Consider the following 17,863-nt stretch of genomic DNA (forward strand, 5'->3'; position numbering starts at 1 on the left):
TTAGTTAAATAAATTTCCACTACCGATACTGGTCCGATATAGTTAACCTTTCCAATGTGGGAAGAAAGCAGAGAGTGGAAATATCGACTTCCTGAGTAAATTGAAACATATTTTCATTTGCAAAGTATTCACTGTTAAAATATGCTACATCAGAGATAAGACTAACTTACTTTATTGATGATTTGATTTAGACCTGCTAGAACGGATCCCAATTTAGCAATCTCGGTGTTGTTTACCGGGAATAAATCATACCTAGAGCGAGAAAGACGGGGAAAGATTTGTTGCCCAAATATACAGTACAGCGATAGCTTAGAATGATATCTTACGTAAAATTAAATTTTTCTGCCATCCAGTAGATTATATTGGGAGTGCTTCCAACATAACGAAAGGTTCCATTAGCTTCATAAATCAAAAGTTGATAAGGAGGGAACTGCAAATGAGAGAAAGGTGTGCAATTTAGTTAAAATTTTCCAAACTTCCACATTCAAATTTATGGAAAATTCTTTTATTTGAAACTTACATGATGAGCGGACACTCGAAAGTATGCTCCGCTCAGTCCATTCCGGATAATCGAATTTGAAGATAAAGGATAAAACAACATAAACGTGGTGATAGCAATCTGTAATTGATTTCCTCGCAGAAGTCTAGACATTTTTTAAGTGTAATCGCTGCCGTATCGTCTACTGTATGATGTCTCATTCCGCGGGGCTTGCCGATTTTATACCAGATTCATTCCCAAAAAGACTGTGAGAAAAGACAAGCAACATCACGCAGAAAAAAGTCGGCTACACGACTAACAGAATAAGTCATGATAGGGAATTTAAAGTTTGTTTGGATATACTATTGGCTTTAAAAAAAAAACATTAAATATGGGTTTTGTAAGAATATTTTTTATTTGGTCCCATGTTCTAAGCAGCTGTAACTTTTCTCTTGAGGTTGAAATCCTAATGACCTTTAAAATAATAGTAAAAGTGTATCAAACGTATTTTTTTATTTATTTGTCGCCATGGAAGCTGTATTTTTCCCCCACCGAAACATTCTGTTGTATTTTTCGAATTCTATTTGGTATTTCAGATTCTAAATACTAAATGAAACAGTTGGACGATGCGGAGATGCTACTGTTAGTGTCTCTACTCTCTAGTGTGTGCGTAGCAATTCTTTTGAATAAAATATTAAATATTATCGTCTACTAACATTTTTTTAGTTTCTTTTTGTAAAGTTATAGTTTTTTTAGTTCAGTTTCCTTAGCGACGTTTTGTTTCTATACTTCATAAAATTTTGAAGCGGGGGGACTGCGGGATAAACCGATCTTTTCTTTACAGCGGCAACGTTGTTTCCATAGGCAAAAGGCAAATAAACATCAACACTGTGCCGATTGCCGAATACCTTCAAAGAGCCAATTCTTATGAACTGTGCAGTAAAAGTTGCAATAAATGTTGTACCAAAATGTCCGTTTATTTTTGCAATCTAGAGGTAGCCCTAGTATTAGGGGACAAACTTACCGTTGCCTCTATGTTCACCAAAACCTTTGCGGAGCTGAGAAAAGAGGAACGACACCGGTTAAGTCTGTTCAGCCAACTTCAAAGAATGATCAAGTCGGTGTTCCTTTAGGTGCCAAAGGTATTTTTATCACAAGTCAAGATCAATAAAATACGGTTGTGTAAAACTTATCTACTTTTTTTCAGTTAAAGATGCTGGTAAAACTGTCTGGTATACTGGAATTGTTGTACTCGGCTTCCTTGCAACTGGTGCCCTTCTTTTTGCTGTGTTTAAAGAACTTTTCTGGAGCGAAAGCCCTCAATCAGTATATTCAGATGCTTTAAAAAAATGTACAGACTATCCCAGAATGAAAGATTTGCTTGGAGAACCAATAACTGGATTCTGTGATGGGTCTGGGCGGAGAGGCCGTACTAATCTCAGGTTAGTATTATTCAACAAAAATACTTAGTTATAATTCTGAATTGAACTTTAAACTTTTACTTTAATTAATTAAATTATGACATATTCAGACATAGCTTGTACATTAAGGATGGTATAGAACACTTACAAATCAGGTACTAAAAAATGTTTTGCTTGCTGATAGAAAAATATTTAATCATTTCCATGTTTTCCTTAGGTTCTATGTCAAAGGGATTCGCAACCAAGCCACGGTTCATGCGGTCATGGAAAAGAAAGACGGAAAATTCGAATACAAATACTTGGTGGCAGAGACAGAAAATTACCCCAAAGAGAAAATTTTTTTAATTGATAACAGAAAACATGAATTGAATTTCCAGGAATTTTAAATAGCTTCAGAGAAAAATTGGTAATAAATATATCATTTACTTGTAAATTGTGTGTATTTTAAAACTTTCATTGGCTGGAATTCTTCAGTCAGAAGATGCGATGGACGGAATGGTTTTACATATTTAAGATGCACTTTCACAAAAATGTGTCATTGGAAAAACTACCATTATGAGCGTCCTATAAACTTATAGGCAAAAATTGCTAATACACCAATAAAAATGAGGTTTAAACTGGAACTCAATGAAGATCCTGTCAACTGTAATAAAAAAAGAATTATATGTATAGATTATTACAGTACTCATATAAACAAAACCTAGAGATGTAAGTTGTACCGTAACAAAGTAGTTGCAACGATCACCCTGACAGCATTCTGAACATCTCCAGTCCAGATACCAAATTCTTTCACAATAAGGAAGTGTTTCATTCCAAGTCTTCTCACAGAAACTCTTTGTAGCACACTGTTTTGAGACATAATACTGTTTGTCAGCATTAATAGTCCAATATGGGTGGCCTAGTGACAAAGATGAGCATATGTTATTGGAGTAAGATAATAAAAATCCCAGTTGTGAATGAAATCCTGTTTCAATCACACATAATAACGAGGGTACTTACTTCCCCATGCAATTGTGGTTAAACAATAGTCTTCCCCAGGTTCACAAGTTCTAATTGTTCTGAGACACTTTTCCGTATTTCCATTTTGTGTGGTGCATACATAACATTCGAGGGAATCACCTAAATCAAATAATTTCATAAATTAATGAATCCCAATAGTTGGCATATGTATTTGAAACATGCTTGAGAGGGATACAACTTACCAAAGTGGAGCAATATAACGAAGTAAAATATAGCCGCTAAAAACTTTGTGCTGAAATCCATCTCCGCTGAATGCGAAGAAGTGTTTATATTTTTTACAGTTTTGGTGGAATTCCGTCAATAAAACGTCTAAAAATTTTGATTAAAAAGAGAAAACAAACGAATAAAGAAGGAAAAAAAAACAGTCAGATGCAACGCCCTTGCAGGATGCCAGATTTCAAAATATGGCTGTTCTATAAATCATTCTGCCCGTTTTTCGCATCCATAAAATCCAAATCACCGAATTTTGCTAATTAAATTAAGTTTAACATGGGTTACATAAATATAATCCAATCAGTACACGTAATACAATTTCGAATAAGTTTTCGCGTGTGTGTGTGACATAACAGGAATTATATGACTAATCGAGTAAACTAAACAGTACACAAACAGAGCTCGAAGCGGCGGCGTAAAAGGGCAAATTTGTGGGGTAGTATACTACGGCAGCACGGGTAGTCGGATACTATGCACCACAGGACCAGCCAGCAGCACCTCAAGGGAAATGGAAATCAATGCCGCGGTGGTCTATGCATTACGCATGGTTTTTCTATGACGCAATGAAAGCAGGCGGGGCATACGCAAGACCTTGAAACGAGATTTGCTTTGGAATATCGGGATTCGGGATTCACTTTTTGGAGAAGTTGATATAGCTGCTGTAATAACAAGCCCATTTTAAGCGTGCGTAGAAGCTAAGAAGTATCATTGACACATGTTGGTTTGGAATAGTTTCCCCGTGTGCTTCGAACTTAATTTCGTAATCAAGAATGACTTCACAACAGTTATTTCGTTTACACTGGAAAAACCACTCGCCAAATTTTGTCAGTGTTTTTTCTCAGTTGTTGAATACAGAATCCCTTGTGGATGTCACACTGGCTTGTGATGGAAAACAAATCCAGGCTCATCGTGTTGTATTGTCAGCTTGCAGCACTTATTTTCAGGTATATTAAGTTTCATGTGTGTGAATACTGCAATTTCTTAACTACTTTTTTGCTTATTACTTTAGGAGCTCTTTGTTTCACATCCATGCCAGCATCCAATTGTCTTACTTAAAGACATCAAATTTGAAGACCTTCACACCGTCATTCATTTTATGTATTATGGAGAAGTAAACATACAACACGATCAACTGAATTCAATTCTAAAGGTAAATTCAAACATTTGTTTTGTGAGTGATTAATTCTTTAACAATATAGAGAGAAATCTTTATATTAATTTCTGGATAAAAAGTTTTTGATGCAGTTAATTGTAATTTTTTAACTTTTGCTTGAAATTTACAGTGAAGAAATCAGGCTAAACTAATACTCTTCGTAATTCTACTAATATGACTAATATGATGTTTGTTTGTTCAAAAATGTTTATTTAACTGTCATATTTCTTACAATTTTTAACAGACTGCAGAGGTTCTACATGTCAAGGGATTCGCTGACGTAGCAGATAAAGAATCGTTTAGTGCGGCACTTCTGACCCAACAAAATCAGCCGCTAGAAAATCTGTCTGAAAGTCGACAGCATTCAGAACATTCACAAGAGTTTCTGGACGATTGTTCCTTGGCTGCCAAACGTAAACGCCAAAGAAATGGATCAGGAAGCAGCCAAATGAAATCTGGGTCTCAAGAGCAACTATCGTCTCATTCACCGCTGTTAAAGAGACAAAACTTTCAGAGTAGCAAGGAAGCTACAGACTCATCTATGAGGTTAATTTACTCCACTTATCAGAATTTGTTGATTATTTCTGACATGTAACTCTTGTATCATAGATCGTCAAGTAGTTTAGATAGCAACTCGGTCATCAAATCACAAAGCAGTCTTGCGGGGCAAAGTTCCGTAGAATCTAATGTTGACAACGAATATTTTTTCCCTAGAGAAAACGATTCTAAACCAGTGAGTTGCTATTTTTTCTAATTTTAACTACTATGAAAGCTTATTTGTTTCTTCATTGTATAGCCAATTTGTTCAACTGGTTCTCTGGATACTGCCACCGCTATGATGGAAAATGGCGCGTCCTGTGGTCTACCTCTTTCCAAGCAAAAAAGAACGCGTACTTTGATGCGCCAAGATTGCGTGACGCGAAAAGAAGGTGACAAAGATGCCACAGGCGGTGTTGAAAACGAACGTGCCTCTCCTATTATTCATACATTTCAGCCCATCCTCCCCAAGTATGTATTGTTGGTATACGAGATGGTTTCATATCGATTGTAGCAGTTTTTTGGTTCAAAGGACACAAAAAAGCATAAGTGAGACTGAATTGGCCGAGTTGAGACAAAGGTCCCAAACTACAACAACATATCTTCAAATACCTCCACGACAGACTGCACCGCAATTGACTCGGCAGCGATCTCAACCAATTCAACCTCGCCCGTCAGGTACCACCTTGTCACCTGCCTCGGGCAACGTTTCATCGACAACTCCTCCCCCACCTCAGTCAATGAACATACCTACACTAGCTGTTACACCTGTCAGTTCCGCTCCAAACATTGTAATCGAGCATTACCCTACCATTATACGTTTAGTTTCCATTGAGGAAATGAATACAGGAACAGATCCTCCACCCTCTACAATCCCTACACTTACTAGAGCTTCAAGTTGTACAGGTAAGATTGAAATTATTTTAATGGTAAAAACCTGGTAAAGACGATAAGGAATAAAGCGACATTTTTAAACACTTAACTTCCATAAACGATGCTCCATTCGACGCTACTAATGATTTGTTTTCTTTTGTATAGGAGGTACTTCTACAGATACTTTACAAGTACCTTGTTTTGCTACGGATTCTGTGCCATCGTCTTCCTCTCACAGTCCGTCAAAACTTCGAGTAAGTTTAGAAAATAGCAAAAAGGCTGTAAGAAATTGACTTGACCTTTCAAACTTTTTAATCAGCAGGTTAAGGCTGAGGAAAATTTGAGAAGATCAATTTCTAATCCTGGCGTGTCCTCTTCACCACCCGTCTCGACTCCTAGCACCAACGGCCATTGTCCAGTGCTCCGAACAGGAGCAGCTCTTGGATGCAACTATTGCTGGAACACGAATGATAGCCACGGTCGGATTCTTAGACGGAAAACCAAGTACCATTGTCCAGATTGCCAGGCAAACTTGTGTATTGTTCCCTGCTTCCAGGTAAACTCATAAACATTTCAGGGTTTTGACAAACCTGTAATGCTGCTCTTAATTTTTAACAGGAATTTCACGAAAAGTTTGTTTCCTCCAATGAAACAAAATCTAGTGGATCACAGCAAAAAGGATCCAGTACCAGCCACCAAATGTCCAAAATGAGCTCATTTTGAAATGAAACGGTTAGTGATTGAAGGAACGGTTATTTTTATGCGCTTATCGCAAAACTATTCCTCCATCTTTCTATTTATCGATTTTCTCACAATTCTCTTGTCACGGACCCGGTTCTGTACGATGTCTATCTATCTATATAATTGCACAACGATATTCCGTTTGTTCAATTAAATTCAGCACCTTTTTTAAATGATGAGACATCGTTTCGTGATCACGAAGTATATTTACGATGTAAACTCATTCTCGTTCAAAAATTTAACAAAAAAAAAAAGAGAAATCATTCCGATGCCGAAAGGCCATATATAGTTACTTATCAAAGTACGTTTTTAAGCCATGCATTTTCCACCGACAATCCTTCGTGTTAAGGACTTCCATGTTCTGATGCGCAATCAAGATTTGTTACTTACAAATTTGTCTACATTTGAGTCAGTTAACCAAAGTTCAATTTTGCGAATGCTTTCACACTTGTTCTTTTCCCTCGTCTAGGGTGCCTTTCCCTGTTGTTTGTGTCGCCGAATTTCCCCCTTAAAAAGTTCTTGTTAATTTTGATTCATTGGATTATTTGCCTAATCTACTACTGTATATACGACGACCATTCACCTTCTATGTAGAGTGTACAGTTATCAATGTTTTCAAATTAATATTTTTCCACGCGAGAGATATGTTCTTGCAAAAAATGATTCGTCATTCACATTTAATTAACATAACATTTAATGCACGCGGTGCCATTGTTTCCCCCTTCAAAATATATATAAATGCTTGAAATTGAACAGGCATTGCTTTTCATTTGCGTCTCAAGATTCACGGTATATCTATCTAAAATATAAAATGGAACTTTAAACTAAATTTTATTTTTCATTTCAGATCAATATGATTTGTATTATTTAATGACAGTGATGTAAAACATGAGCAGGTAAACAGACATTCTTTCTGCCCCTCTAGTTGAACTGTATAGTATAAATTCGGTTATAAGAAGTTCTTAACGTCTAAAACTATTAAACCATTCTATGGAATGGCAGTGGAAGCCTAAACTCCGAATAAGTTTAATGGCACATAAGAATTCGTTATTTTTGGGACAAGGAAAAATCCAATCTACATGTTACGACTCAAGTGAAATTTACAACCCTCTGGATGGAGAAACTAGTGACAAAGTATTAAATTAGACATTTCTTTTTTTGTGAAAGCTTATGTATAGCTGGCTCGAACACATCGTTCACCTTTCGGAAGACAAGGTCGGTAGTTTGTCAAGATGCATTCGGCCATCTCATTTGCGGCGCAGCATTGCTCCTTGTCTCCGCAATACATTGCGCGGAAGGCTTCCAGCTACAAAAGTGCGGAATCCAAGCAATAAGTTGCTTGATTGTGTTTGTTAATTTATGTTTTTCCTTTTACCTGCTCATGCGACATTTGAATCGGTTCCTTATAGACAATCCAGATCACACACTCAGAGCAAGGAGGTGTGGTTAACGAACCCAAATATGTCCAATAAGATCGTGGTTCGTTGACTAAAAGGTGTAGGGAAAAAATATAACGTCACAATTTTCTCGTCTTCCGGCGCAACGAAGGATAGAACGCGTTTTCGTTTAAGTCTCACCTGGCATAAGTTTAGAAGGATCTAGTTCTAGGTGATCGTTGAATTTTACTGTTTCATCTTTAAATCGAATGTTATTTAGGGCCGCGATCAAATTATTTGCCTCGCCGTGTTCTTTACCGACCTGGAATTAATTTCGAGTTGTATTACTTCATATTACTTGATTGATATTATGTAGATTCAATTAAAATACCTCCACAAAGACGCCCAATACGGCCAGACCATCGCCGTGCTTTAATGCCTCGCTAAAACTGCCGTACTTTGTATTCCAGTGAACGAAGTGAAGCTACCAGTCGAATTATATTGAGTATAGAGTTAAATTGGATGAACAGAGTGACCCATAAAATTAAGCGTCTCACCTCAGCAGCATAAGCCTTCCCGTCGACCAGATGTTCAGATCCAACATTATCTATTTCAATGCAGGAAATAATGTAATATTGATGCTATTAATTATTTATGAAGGGAAATATTTTACCGTTTACTCCCCAGTGACAATGATATTGTTCTAATTGATACTTGTCCTTCAGTGGACCGCCTTCTAGACTCGATTCTTCGCCATGTACGTGCGCTTTCCAACAATATCCCGTATTGGTTACGTCGACGGTGTGTTTAGGCCAGTTCCAAGTCAGTTGTCGGCTACTCAGTTTAGGATCGAGCGTTACATCGGATGTTTGAATGTCGATGGGGGATTGACGTTCGCCGGCGGCTTCCGCGTAGTGTTCAGCCCAGGTATGAGGTCCTAATTACAGGATAAATTAAGGTGTATTATTCTATCTTAATTGTTAATTGGCTTTCAACCATTTTTGCATTTTGTATATGGTCGATATTTAAAAATTATATCTATCGATTCCTAAGAAAAATGTCGTCTGCTTTCATTTTGTTTACAATAAGTTTCAAAAAAGAGACGAAGACGAAATTGATTACAAGCGAATGAAGTGATTCAAGCAAAACGGAAAGTTCGAAATTCAGCTGAAGGTAAAGTGGAATTTCAAATGATTAAATTTAAATATATTATTGGTTAAGTATTCCTATGTTTGCATTCTATTTGCTTATGGTATGGTAAGCAATCGTGTTGATATGCGAAAACATGGTAGCTAAACACAAAGTTTTCTATTTTGTTCTTTGCTTTTAGAGATTAAAGTTAAAATATGTTTTTTTTTCAAGCTGAAAATGATTCAACAATCTGAATTGTGAAACATACGTAGGTTGTTTGTACGGGCAAATCAATGCGGTATTGTCCCTGCAGGAAAATCACAAGTTATGTGAAAAACAACCAAGTTGATGGTTCAGAAAACCTGGTAAACGTACACTTTTTTTTCATGCAAGTTTTATTTTATGGCTCTTTTGTTCTTCAGTATTAATCACTTTAGTTTCAACAGTTTACTTTGCAAACATATTCTTGCTCGTAATTTTAAACATTCTGATTTTCATGCAGGAACAGCAGTGGAATGATTTGACAACAAACCTATATTTCACAACTTAGATTGATTAATGATATTCAAATTCAAAATTTCTTTTAATTTTAAACACAGCAAAGTGTAACTTTAACATTTTGTGACCAAGAGGGACCTGCCGCCGCAGCGGCACTTCCCCGTTAGAAGTAGGCTATTTCTACTGAATTATTTATATCGACTAATAGAATCTATAAGATGAAATCACGCACTTTGGTGAGTGCTATTTTTCGTGGCAACCAATTACATCCCTCGCGTATCTTGCTCATCATTTATCGTGCATCCAATTTTCTTTCTGTCCCTAACGCGCATTTTGTGATCAGCGCAAACGTCACGCTCGCTGAATGAGGAAATCTGTGTCAGTCATCTGACGGATGTCTTTATACTCGTTCAAGGAACGTTGCAATTGTTATTGCCAATCAAAGAATGCCAGTTTCGTCAGACGGCACTCACTTGAACATGTAACAAAATTTAAATTCAGACTTTGAATTACCATTTGTGCTTTTGTAACCCCAGTTGTGAGCCATGTCTCAGTCGGTTGCTAGTTGTTTTTGGTTGACGGTCGCAATTAGACGATTCACCTTTTTTTTTTGTTTAAAGACACCTGAAGATTGTCGTGAAACGCAAGCGTGCAACTGCAACTGTGACACGATCGAAGGGATTGATCTCTTTAGGATTCTTTGGTCTTTATATAGAATCCACTGACCCGGACTTCCATCTTGGGAGGTGTGCCTTTTATAATGGGCGGGATTCCCGTTCAATTTTTCGCTCTCTCTCTCTGCCTCTGTTTTCCTGGTGAGCGGGAATAATGTCCTTCATTTTGACACGAGCCATCGCCTTGGATAAAAATCACGCGTTAGCGGCGGTGATCCCGTGATTCGTTTTGTTGAATCGTCCTACATTCTAAACAGTGGTGACGGTATTAGTCATCGTCGCATTGACATCGTAATGGCATTACTAAATCGTGGCGTGTTTCTTACTTGATCACAAGAGTGGTCCATTTAATTGCGTGGTCCGTTATTAGCATTTCACGCCGCGTACCAAATTTTTTTAGTAAGACTTTTAGAAGTTTCTCCAATTCGTCCGCCTTTCTTTCTATCTTTTAATTAAGTGCTTATATTATTTGGTGATTGCAATTTACCTGTTTAATTGAGAATTATTCTGTTGTTGGTGAAATTCAGTTTTGGTTAATTGGCGATGGAAAGTGAATATAAGGCGCGTCACGGGACGTCAACTCACGAGGCTTGAATGAAAAGAGACGAGAATAAAAAGCTGGACACAAAATAATGCATCACATGAGAGTGAAGTGAACTGCGATCGGTAGCGTCCGATTGTAATAATAAATTAGTGGGTCGTATTAGAGTTATTAATGAGGTGCATACTAATGGTTTCCAAAAGAAAAAGTCGACTTTCACTTATTTAACTCTCATACACTACGTGCATGTATAATTGTATAGTATTTTCACTTTAATTGACTTTAATTAATTGAAATACGTTTGTCGCGGTTGTCTCTTTAAACCTACTTGAAGTTACTAGCTAAGTCTAAAGGGTGAATCCACAACTCTTTATTGCCAATGCGTTTAAAAGCAAAGTGACTGATTGAAAATTGTCTCTTTCTTGCGTTCAAATTTGAAACCCTGTGGCCTGCCCGTGTAATAGAAACCTTTGTTATTTTCCATACGAATCACGAAATGCAAATCGAGTTAGGCTACTGACTTTTTATGAGCTATATTCATCAGAATGACGTAATCTAAAATATTTCGACTTTGTAAAGGTGTACACATGAATTAATGGCTCTTCCCTACCAAGACAAGTTTTTTGCTATCGAAAAACGATTAATACAGGGTTGTAGATCTTTTTATGCTGATCATTTTTCATATATGGTTTAGGGTGTGCAAATGAGCGGGAGTGCCCGTAAAACGCGTTCAAAGTTTCGAGTTTTACGGGGCTGACGCGCAGCCCACGCCGGCCAGAAAGGGGGTCGAGCGGGGGGGTGGCGCGTACCCATGGGAGAGGGGTGAGTGAAGGGGGGTATACCTGGGCCATACTATACGAGCCCATGTTTCCCCATGTGCTCCCATGTCACCGGTGGTCTAATGGTCAGCATCCCGGGCTGATATGTCGAAGGACCGAGGTTCGAATTTTGTAATGTAACTGTTGATGGGACTGTGATGCAAACGCAATCTAATACGAGCGCATAAGTTACTGTCTTTCCAAAGTTTAAGGTTATTGATGTATCAGCTATGAGAGTATGTGTGTGATTATACATGCGATTAATAACCCGATTATTTTGGAAAAACAAGAAGGACACGCGACAAAAGAGGGACAACTTATGTTTATTGACGAGTCGATCGTGTCGTTGTGCCTAATAAATTTTCACGCTCGGTCTCCTCTCAAGGATTTCGGAAAAAATTAAGCGTTAACGATCTCTTTCCTCTCGATTGAATGCGATGGTCACTACGACATCATGCGTGTATTCGCATAATGACGCCTTATTCATTGGGCAATCAGCGCGCGAGGGAGGCGACAGGTGCGCACAAAGTGTTCGATCGGCCGTTCATAATTCGCTGTGAAATTTCAGAGATCATTTCGCGTCCTATGCGCGCATCAATTGGAATTTTTATCCCGTTTTACACGGGGATCGTATAGTTCCATTCGTCTGTTGACGTTTAAAGGTCAAAGTATGCCTCGATCAAAGTTGTTTTGTGTATTTGTCGTGGGAAATCTTATCTGCTGAAAACTGATAATCACTAGGAAGTGATACCGCCACCTTGTGCATTGCACGAACCATAAAAATATTGCATTTTTACTGTTTTTATCAATTGTATCAGAAATTTGCCCATGGCGTGTTGGTTAGACATCGGAATAATGTTTAATCCGTTATTAGAATTCATTGAAGTCTAGCGTGTATAGGAGAGCCACTTAACTAATATTCTCTCAAACATTTTTCCCCTTTGATTTTGCTGTCATGGTTTTAACAGAAGATGAGTACCGAGAAGCAAAATCTAATTCCAGACTCTCTAATTTGTTCAAGTTACGTAATGTTACAAAGAGCTACATTATTCAGTGCCTGGCAGACAGAGAAATTCAACGTTCTATCAACAACCTAGGGCAGCAATCCAAAGCGTATGGATACAATTGCAAGGTGATCCACTCTCCTGAGATGTACGCTGACGTAAGTTTGTTACAGTGTTCCGTCATAATTTTAACAACTTTACGTCCAAGCGCGTCCAAATCATGTAGCATAAATATTGTATAATGTTATGTGCATGAACAGGTTGAAGCCGTGCTGTGTGAGGGTTGGGATTCAATTAATAACAAACCATGCTGTAAACCACGGATATTATCTCATTTGAGTGCTGGAACTCAAGATGGACAGCAATTAAATAAAATCATAGAATTGAAATCGCAAATCACAAATTTAGAGAAGACCATTATCGACTTGAAAAGAGAAAATTTTCGCCAATGTCAAAAGAATCAGCAAGTGAAAGCCCCTGCAAGCGAAAAGAAAAACTCATTCACAGTTTCAAAAGTACAATCTGCTAGAATTCAGCAACTGGAAGCTCTTGTCGCTTCTAGAGAAAGAGCGATTCTTGCTTTTGAGGCATCAAACAAACGTTTGGAACGTGCACTAATAAACACCCTTAATGGTTCGAATGCCTACAAGGGTGTATCTAATGGATCCAACGAAGGAAATAAGACTCCAAGCGACGCATCCTCTTTGATGAATTTGCAGAATTTATTGATTTCCACCGGAATTTGCTTAATCGTCTATAAAAAACCCGAATTAGTCCATTGGGTCTCAAAGAAATTTGTTGAATTATCAAGAATCATCTCCGTTTATTTTCTTTACAGCTTTATTTGAAAAATGCTTTATTGATCCATTTTTCTGATAGCCATCCCTCTGAATGTAGTTGCAACAAAATAGTTGTACAGTATGTGTAACCCATTGTGCCCCATTCCGCTTTATCTCAGTCCTTTTCGTGTCAGTCCTTTTCTCCGAAAAAATTTAATCATATGCGTTGAGATATGCTTGCTGGATGGATAAATGCCGTCTGCGGCTTCCATTTGAGTGTTAGTAAAATCATACATTTTAGCTGCTGATAGTTTTGATGATTTTCTTTCGCTATTGTCATATTTTACTGACAGCGCACAACACTGTGACATGTGGAACAACAAATACATTTTCAACTGCTTTATTTGAAATGAAAAGAGCGAAAGGAGGCAGTAAGCAAAGCAAGAAAATTACATTTAAATTTTACTCAAGGTTGATCGCCTTTTGCGCGGAACATACCATTCCGTGTGCAACATCGAGAAAACCAAACCCCTTAGGATGCACGCCGTAGACAAATAGAAGCTTTCCCACATTGTTGATACTCCCTGAGTATATTACAGTTTGTTCTTACTGTCTCCTCACTGATCCGATCCGCCATGGTTTTAACAGTAGAACAGTTTATTCAGGCCTGTGAAAAAGTTGAAACTAATTTTACTTTGAATCGTTTGTTTAGTTTACGTACAACTACCAAGAGCTACATTATCCAGTGCCTAGCCGACAGAGAAATACAGAAGATCGTGAAAAAGAATGTGATATTTAATGTAAATGATGGCGATCGAGCATATGGGCATAACTCTAAAGTGATCCACTCTCCTCACTTGTATTCACGGGTAAATATTTTTAAAATGTCAATAATATCTAATTTCACAGTCGAGACTTTAAATATTTATTCGTTGCTGGATTAACAGGCGAATGCAGTTGACGGTCTAGGATGGAATTCGCGAACTTCTCAGCCAATTCAATGCCGCTTGATGCAGAATTTTGCTGAGGACCAACAGAATTTTAAAATTCAGGAACTGGAGAAGCAGCTCGCTGATAAAAATAAGGAGGTTTCTTATTGGAAAATGACCGCAAAATCTTCCAGAGAAAACCAACTCCGGTTAATAAACGATTTGAATAGGAAACAATGCGAAATAGATGAGTTACTTAATCGAATTCAAACTGAAAGTGCTATAGAAAAAGTTTTTAATTTCGTAACATCGTTTTTTCGTGACATTATAGCATTTTGTTGGTTTTTACTTCACGGGTCAATATTACTGTTAATATTCTTGATGTTAGTATCATTCGTAGTGTAATTCATTATATTCGTACTGGCCAAACGTCTTGAGTTATATAAAACTTTTTATTGCTTTTTAAATTATTTCTAAACCTTCATCAGAGATGACTCTGCCTTCATTGAAATTTGAATTTACGCAAAAACTGGAATATAAGTTGTGCGGACCATTTCATATTTTTTGTATATTTTTTTATTGTTTTTCTTGGTGTGTCACATTGGCGGTGAAAAGTTTGGAGAATCGTAAAGCATTAGTTTCGTTATAAATTTTTGAAAAATTTTAAATGTTTGAATAATTTAAGTATTTATAGTTAAGCGTTCACCACGAGTTTAACACTTCATAATTTTTTTTTATATTATAACAATAAATAAATAAGCTTCAGACTGTAGACATTTTCGACAGTCTTATACGTCCAGCTTACGTCTCAGTCTGACACTGTCAGTCTCACGCAGAGAAAGGTTTCACGTCTGTGACAGTATATTTAGTAGTGGGCCTGCCGTGCCTACTATTTGTTTGTCAACTTTATCCGGAATAACTATGGTTATAACAAACGAGGAACATGAAAAGGCCAAATTGGCCGCTGAACGTGATCCTAAATTGACATCTTTATTCCAATTAAGAAACACGACCAACCATTACCTTATTCAGTGCTTGGCTGACAGAGAAATACAAAAAGTTGTTTGGAACGGTCGTAATAACTTGAATACGCTCGCGGTTGAGCATCTGAAATCCAAGGCGTATCAGTACAACTGCAGAATTATTCACTCTCCCCATAATTACGCAAAGGTACAAACGCGGGAAATGTAAAGTATCAATTCATATTTTAAGTTATTGATACCTGTTGATTCCTTAATGGTTAGGTAGCAGCAATCGACGGACTCGGTTGGGAATCGAACACTTCCAAACCATGCGGAAAGTTTCGTTCATCCAGAGACGATACCTTATTAGAAGAATATCTGTTGAGTGATGATTCCAAAAGGTTCAATCGTTTTAAACAAGAATCCGCTTCTGACAAGATTGAACGGTTGCAGCAACTTCTTAAGGAAAAAGAAATAATTATTGAGCGACTGATAACATCCAAGAAACATCTCCGAAATCATGTCCGCAAATCCGGTGCATTCGAGAAAGATTGGCAATGCTGATTGAAAAAAAATATCATTTCTTATTTTTTTTAAACTTGGATTGAAGACCGCGGCGCATTATTTTAAAAACAACTTAACAAACTAAACAATTTAACAACTTATACGATTTTTCAATTTATATGTGTGAATTAAGAATCTACGATAATCACTGAACTAATTGGAGACATTCCCTCATTCCCTGTTGTGTAAACACACACACATACATTCACTGGAATTTTACTTTTTCGTACGGTATGCATTCAACGCCGATGGTCGGTACACTTCCCAGTTGTACAGATCCCTAACGAAAAAGAAAAATGATCAAATATGTCTATTCTGAAATACAGAACAACGTTTTTGTAGTATCGTTCGACAATAATCCTTCCTATTTTAGGTTCATCAAACGAGTTTCGATCGCTGACCCGAACTCGATCTTAACGCGGCCTTCCGTTTGTTTATCATATAATTTGGGAGAAAATAAAAATTATTGTTTACATTATTGAGGTTAGAACTATTTCCTTATCTAATCACTCTGTGCATTATTTTCTCTTTGAAAAAAACAAACAGTCAAAATCAAATCAAGCAATAGATATTAGCACTATGCAGCGCTAGATGGGGATATAAGCATTACAGGGGGGGAAATAGCCTAGTGGCTACACGATTTTCATTTTCTCCATTACCAACAGAGCCATGCAGAGCCATTAAAGGGCTCTGATTACAAGTTGATTGCCTGTTTTGCGCGGATCATATACCATTCCGTATACAATATCGAGAAAACCCCTTACGGTGCACGAGCATGCCTTTGCGAAATACAAACGTTTTTACATTGTTTATTGATTCATGCATACACCCTTCTCCGCATACAGTCAGTTTTTTTTTAATTCTCCTCACCAATCCCATCAGCCATGGTTTTAACAGTAGAACAGTTTAACTATGCCATTGAAAAAGTTGAACCTAATTTTATTTTGAAACGTTTGTTCGATCTTCGTACAGCTACCAAGAGCTACATAATTCAGTGCCTAGCCGACAGGGAGATTCAAAAGATCGTGAAAAAGAATGTGATATTTGATGTAAATGATGGCGATCGTTATCGGCATTCTCTAGCATATGGACATAACTCCAAAGTGATCCACACCCCTCACTACTATTCCCGGGTAAGTAACACAATTTTACATATACTATAAATTTATCTCACGGCCGAGACTTTAAATATTTGTTCGTTATTTCTGGATTAACAGGCGGAGGCATCTGACGGTCTAGGATGGAATTCACGTTTCTCCCAGCCTATTCAATGCCGCTGGATGTTGACTGATGTTGAGGATCAAAATTGTAAAATTTGGGAACTGGAGAAACAACTGGCAGATAAAAATAAGGAGATTTCTTATTGGAAAACAGCTGCGGGATCCTCCAGAGAAAACCAGCTTCGATTTGAAAGTACGAGAGAGAAGTTCGACCAATTCTTAGCTTCTCTTTCTCGTGACATTGAAGATTTTTTTAAAACTTTTGGATGGGCAATCGGCGCAATAATAGTAGTGCTACTATTAATGTACACTTTTAACGGTGATTTTAACAACCGCAGGAATCGACGCTTTGACTGAATAATTGTTTTCTTATTGAGCTTAATTTGTGAATCGAACGCAATAACAAGAATATAAGCTGTCCGGATCATTTTATAATTTTTTCACTTGTTTTTTATTTTACTTTTTCCGAAGGCGAAATTCAAAATTGTATCATACTTTCCTTCACTAATATATACAGGTGGACTCCCTGAATTTATATATTGCCGTCATCTTATATCTTTATCGCGCTGAACGAGATAAGCGGTTTTTCCCTCTTGGCTTCCAAGAGGGATGTGGGAGGGGGGCAATCGAGGAATTAATTATTTTTTTTTTTGGGGGGGGGGGGGAGGTTTACCGGGTAATTATATCCAACAGAAATGGTATTAGATTTCAACTAAAATTTATTCCCTTGTCGTTTTTGAGCGGTTTGGATTTTGAGGGGGGAGTAAGCATGCTGATTAGAAGCAAATTGGACAAGTGTCGTCTGCTTCTTTCAGTTTGAAATTTCGAAAAAAGTCAGAGACAAAATTCAAGATTTATTGTTATAGATTTATTTGTTTTTTAAACCGTCATACTCCATGCTGTTTAGCGGGTAAATAAAACTAAGATTAAA

General features: G+C 37.3%; 7 protein-coding genes across 13 annotated transcripts; 4 read left to right on the plus strand and 3 right to left on the minus strand.

The window, feature by feature from the left end:
• Positions 1–19: 19 nt before the first annotated feature.
• On the minus strand, positions 20–1,249 carry LOC124326897. Its single transcript, XM_046785615.1, has 5 exons — positions 687–1,249; positions 521–621; positions 327–430; positions 171–252; positions 20–91 (listed from the first exon to the last, which is right to left on the minus strand). Exons 1-5 carry the CDS (start codon positions 697–699, stop codon positions 20–22), a joined length of 372 nt encoding a protein of 123 aa, XP_046641571.1. The 5' UTR covers positions 700–1,249.
• Positions 1,250–1,292: 43 nt separating this feature from the next.
• Positions 1,293–2,332, plus strand: LOC124327302 (mitochondrial import inner membrane translocase subunit Tim21-like). Its single transcript, XM_046786302.1, has 4 exons — positions 1,293–1,620; positions 1,686–1,920; positions 2,010–2,054; positions 2,117–2,332. Exons 1-4 carry the CDS (start codon positions 1,434–1,436, stop codon positions 2,283–2,285), a joined length of 636 nt encoding a protein of 211 aa, XP_046642258.1. The 5' UTR covers positions 1,293–1,433; the 3' UTR covers positions 2,286–2,332.
• On the minus strand, positions 2,321–3,506 carry LOC124327332. Its single transcript, XM_046786341.1, has 4 exons — positions 3,102–3,506; positions 2,899–3,018; positions 2,619–2,797; positions 2,321–2,542 (listed from the first exon to the last, which is right to left on the minus strand). The coding sequence occupies exons 1-4, from the start codon at positions 3,160–3,162 to the stop codon at positions 2,453–2,455; spliced, it is 450 nt and encodes a 149-aa protein (XP_046642297.1). The 5' UTR covers positions 3,163–3,506; the 3' UTR covers positions 2,321–2,452.
• Positions 3,507–3,671: 165 nt separating this feature from the next.
• LOC124327080 (protein bric-a-brac 1-like) lies at positions 3,672–7,189 on the plus strand. Of its 3 annotated transcripts, XM_046785947.1 has the most exons (10): positions 3,672–4,076; positions 4,142–4,282; positions 4,530–4,831; positions 4,895–5,018; positions 5,082–5,293; positions 5,355–5,500; positions 5,648–5,728; positions 5,861–5,949; positions 6,015–6,251; positions 6,314–7,189. In XM_046785947.1, exons 1-10 carry the CDS (start codon positions 3,903–3,905, stop codon positions 6,416–6,418), a joined length of 1,611 nt encoding a protein of 536 aa, XP_046641903.1. In that variant the 5' UTR covers positions 3,672–3,902; the 3' UTR covers positions 6,419–7,189. The 3 variants fall into 3 exon arrangements, with proteins under 3 accessions (XP_046641903.1, XP_046641901.1, XP_046641902.1); XM_046785945.1 differs by having other exon boundaries at positions 3,673–4,076; positions 5,355–5,728; XM_046785946.1 differs by having other exon boundaries at positions 3,673–4,076; positions 5,355–5,728; positions 6,018–6,251.
• Positions 7,190–7,248: 59 nt separating this feature from the next.
• Positions 7,249–10,135, minus strand: LOC124327273 (carbonic anhydrase 2-like). Its single transcript, XM_046786265.1, has 7 exons — positions 9,955–10,135; positions 8,486–8,749; positions 8,370–8,419; positions 8,204–8,296; positions 8,014–8,134; positions 7,812–7,924; positions 7,249–7,742 (listed from the first exon to the last, which is right to left on the minus strand). Exons 1-7 carry the CDS (start codon positions 9,986–9,988, stop codon positions 7,605–7,607), a joined length of 813 nt encoding a protein of 270 aa, XP_046642221.1. The 5' UTR covers positions 9,989–10,135; the 3' UTR covers positions 7,249–7,604.
• On the plus strand, positions 8,849–17,361 carry LOC124327278. 5 transcript variants are annotated; one of them, XR_006915982.1, is made up of 6 exons: positions 8,849–8,985; positions 12,443–12,636; positions 12,739–14,126; positions 14,205–15,081; positions 16,196–16,845; positions 16,930–17,361. XR_006915982.1 is itself a non-coding variant. In XM_046786272.1 (3 exons), exons 1-2 carry the CDS (start codon positions 12,430–12,432, stop codon positions 13,324–13,326), a joined length of 795 nt encoding a protein of 264 aa, XP_046642228.1. In that variant the 5' UTR covers positions 11,607–12,429; the 3' UTR covers positions 13,327–14,126; positions 16,930–17,361. The 5 variants fall into 5 exon arrangements, 1 of the variants encoding a protein (XP_046642228.1); XR_006915980.1 differs by lacking the exon at positions 8,849–8,985 and having other exon boundaries at positions 11,607–12,636; positions 16,930–17,125; positions 17,222–17,361; XR_006915981.1 differs by lacking the exon at positions 8,849–8,985 and having other exon boundaries at positions 11,607–12,636; positions 12,739–13,904; positions 13,970–14,126.
• LOC124327346 lies at positions 14,947–15,870 on the plus strand. Its single transcript, XM_046786355.1, has 2 exons — positions 14,947–15,356; positions 15,431–15,870. The coding sequence occupies exons 1-2, from the start codon at positions 15,108–15,110 to the stop codon at positions 15,710–15,712; spliced, it is 531 nt and encodes a 176-aa protein (XP_046642311.1). The 5' UTR covers positions 14,947–15,107; the 3' UTR covers positions 15,713–15,870.
• Positions 17,362–17,863: the final 502 nt, after the last annotated feature.

The sequence above is a fragment of the Daphnia pulicaria genome, chromosome 2, assembly GCF_021234035.1.
Source record: "Daphnia pulicaria isolate SC F1-1A chromosome 2, SC_F0-13Bv2, whole genome shotgun sequence".
NCBI lineage: Eukaryota > Metazoa > Arthropoda > Branchiopoda > Diplostraca > Daphniidae > Daphnia > Daphnia pulicaria.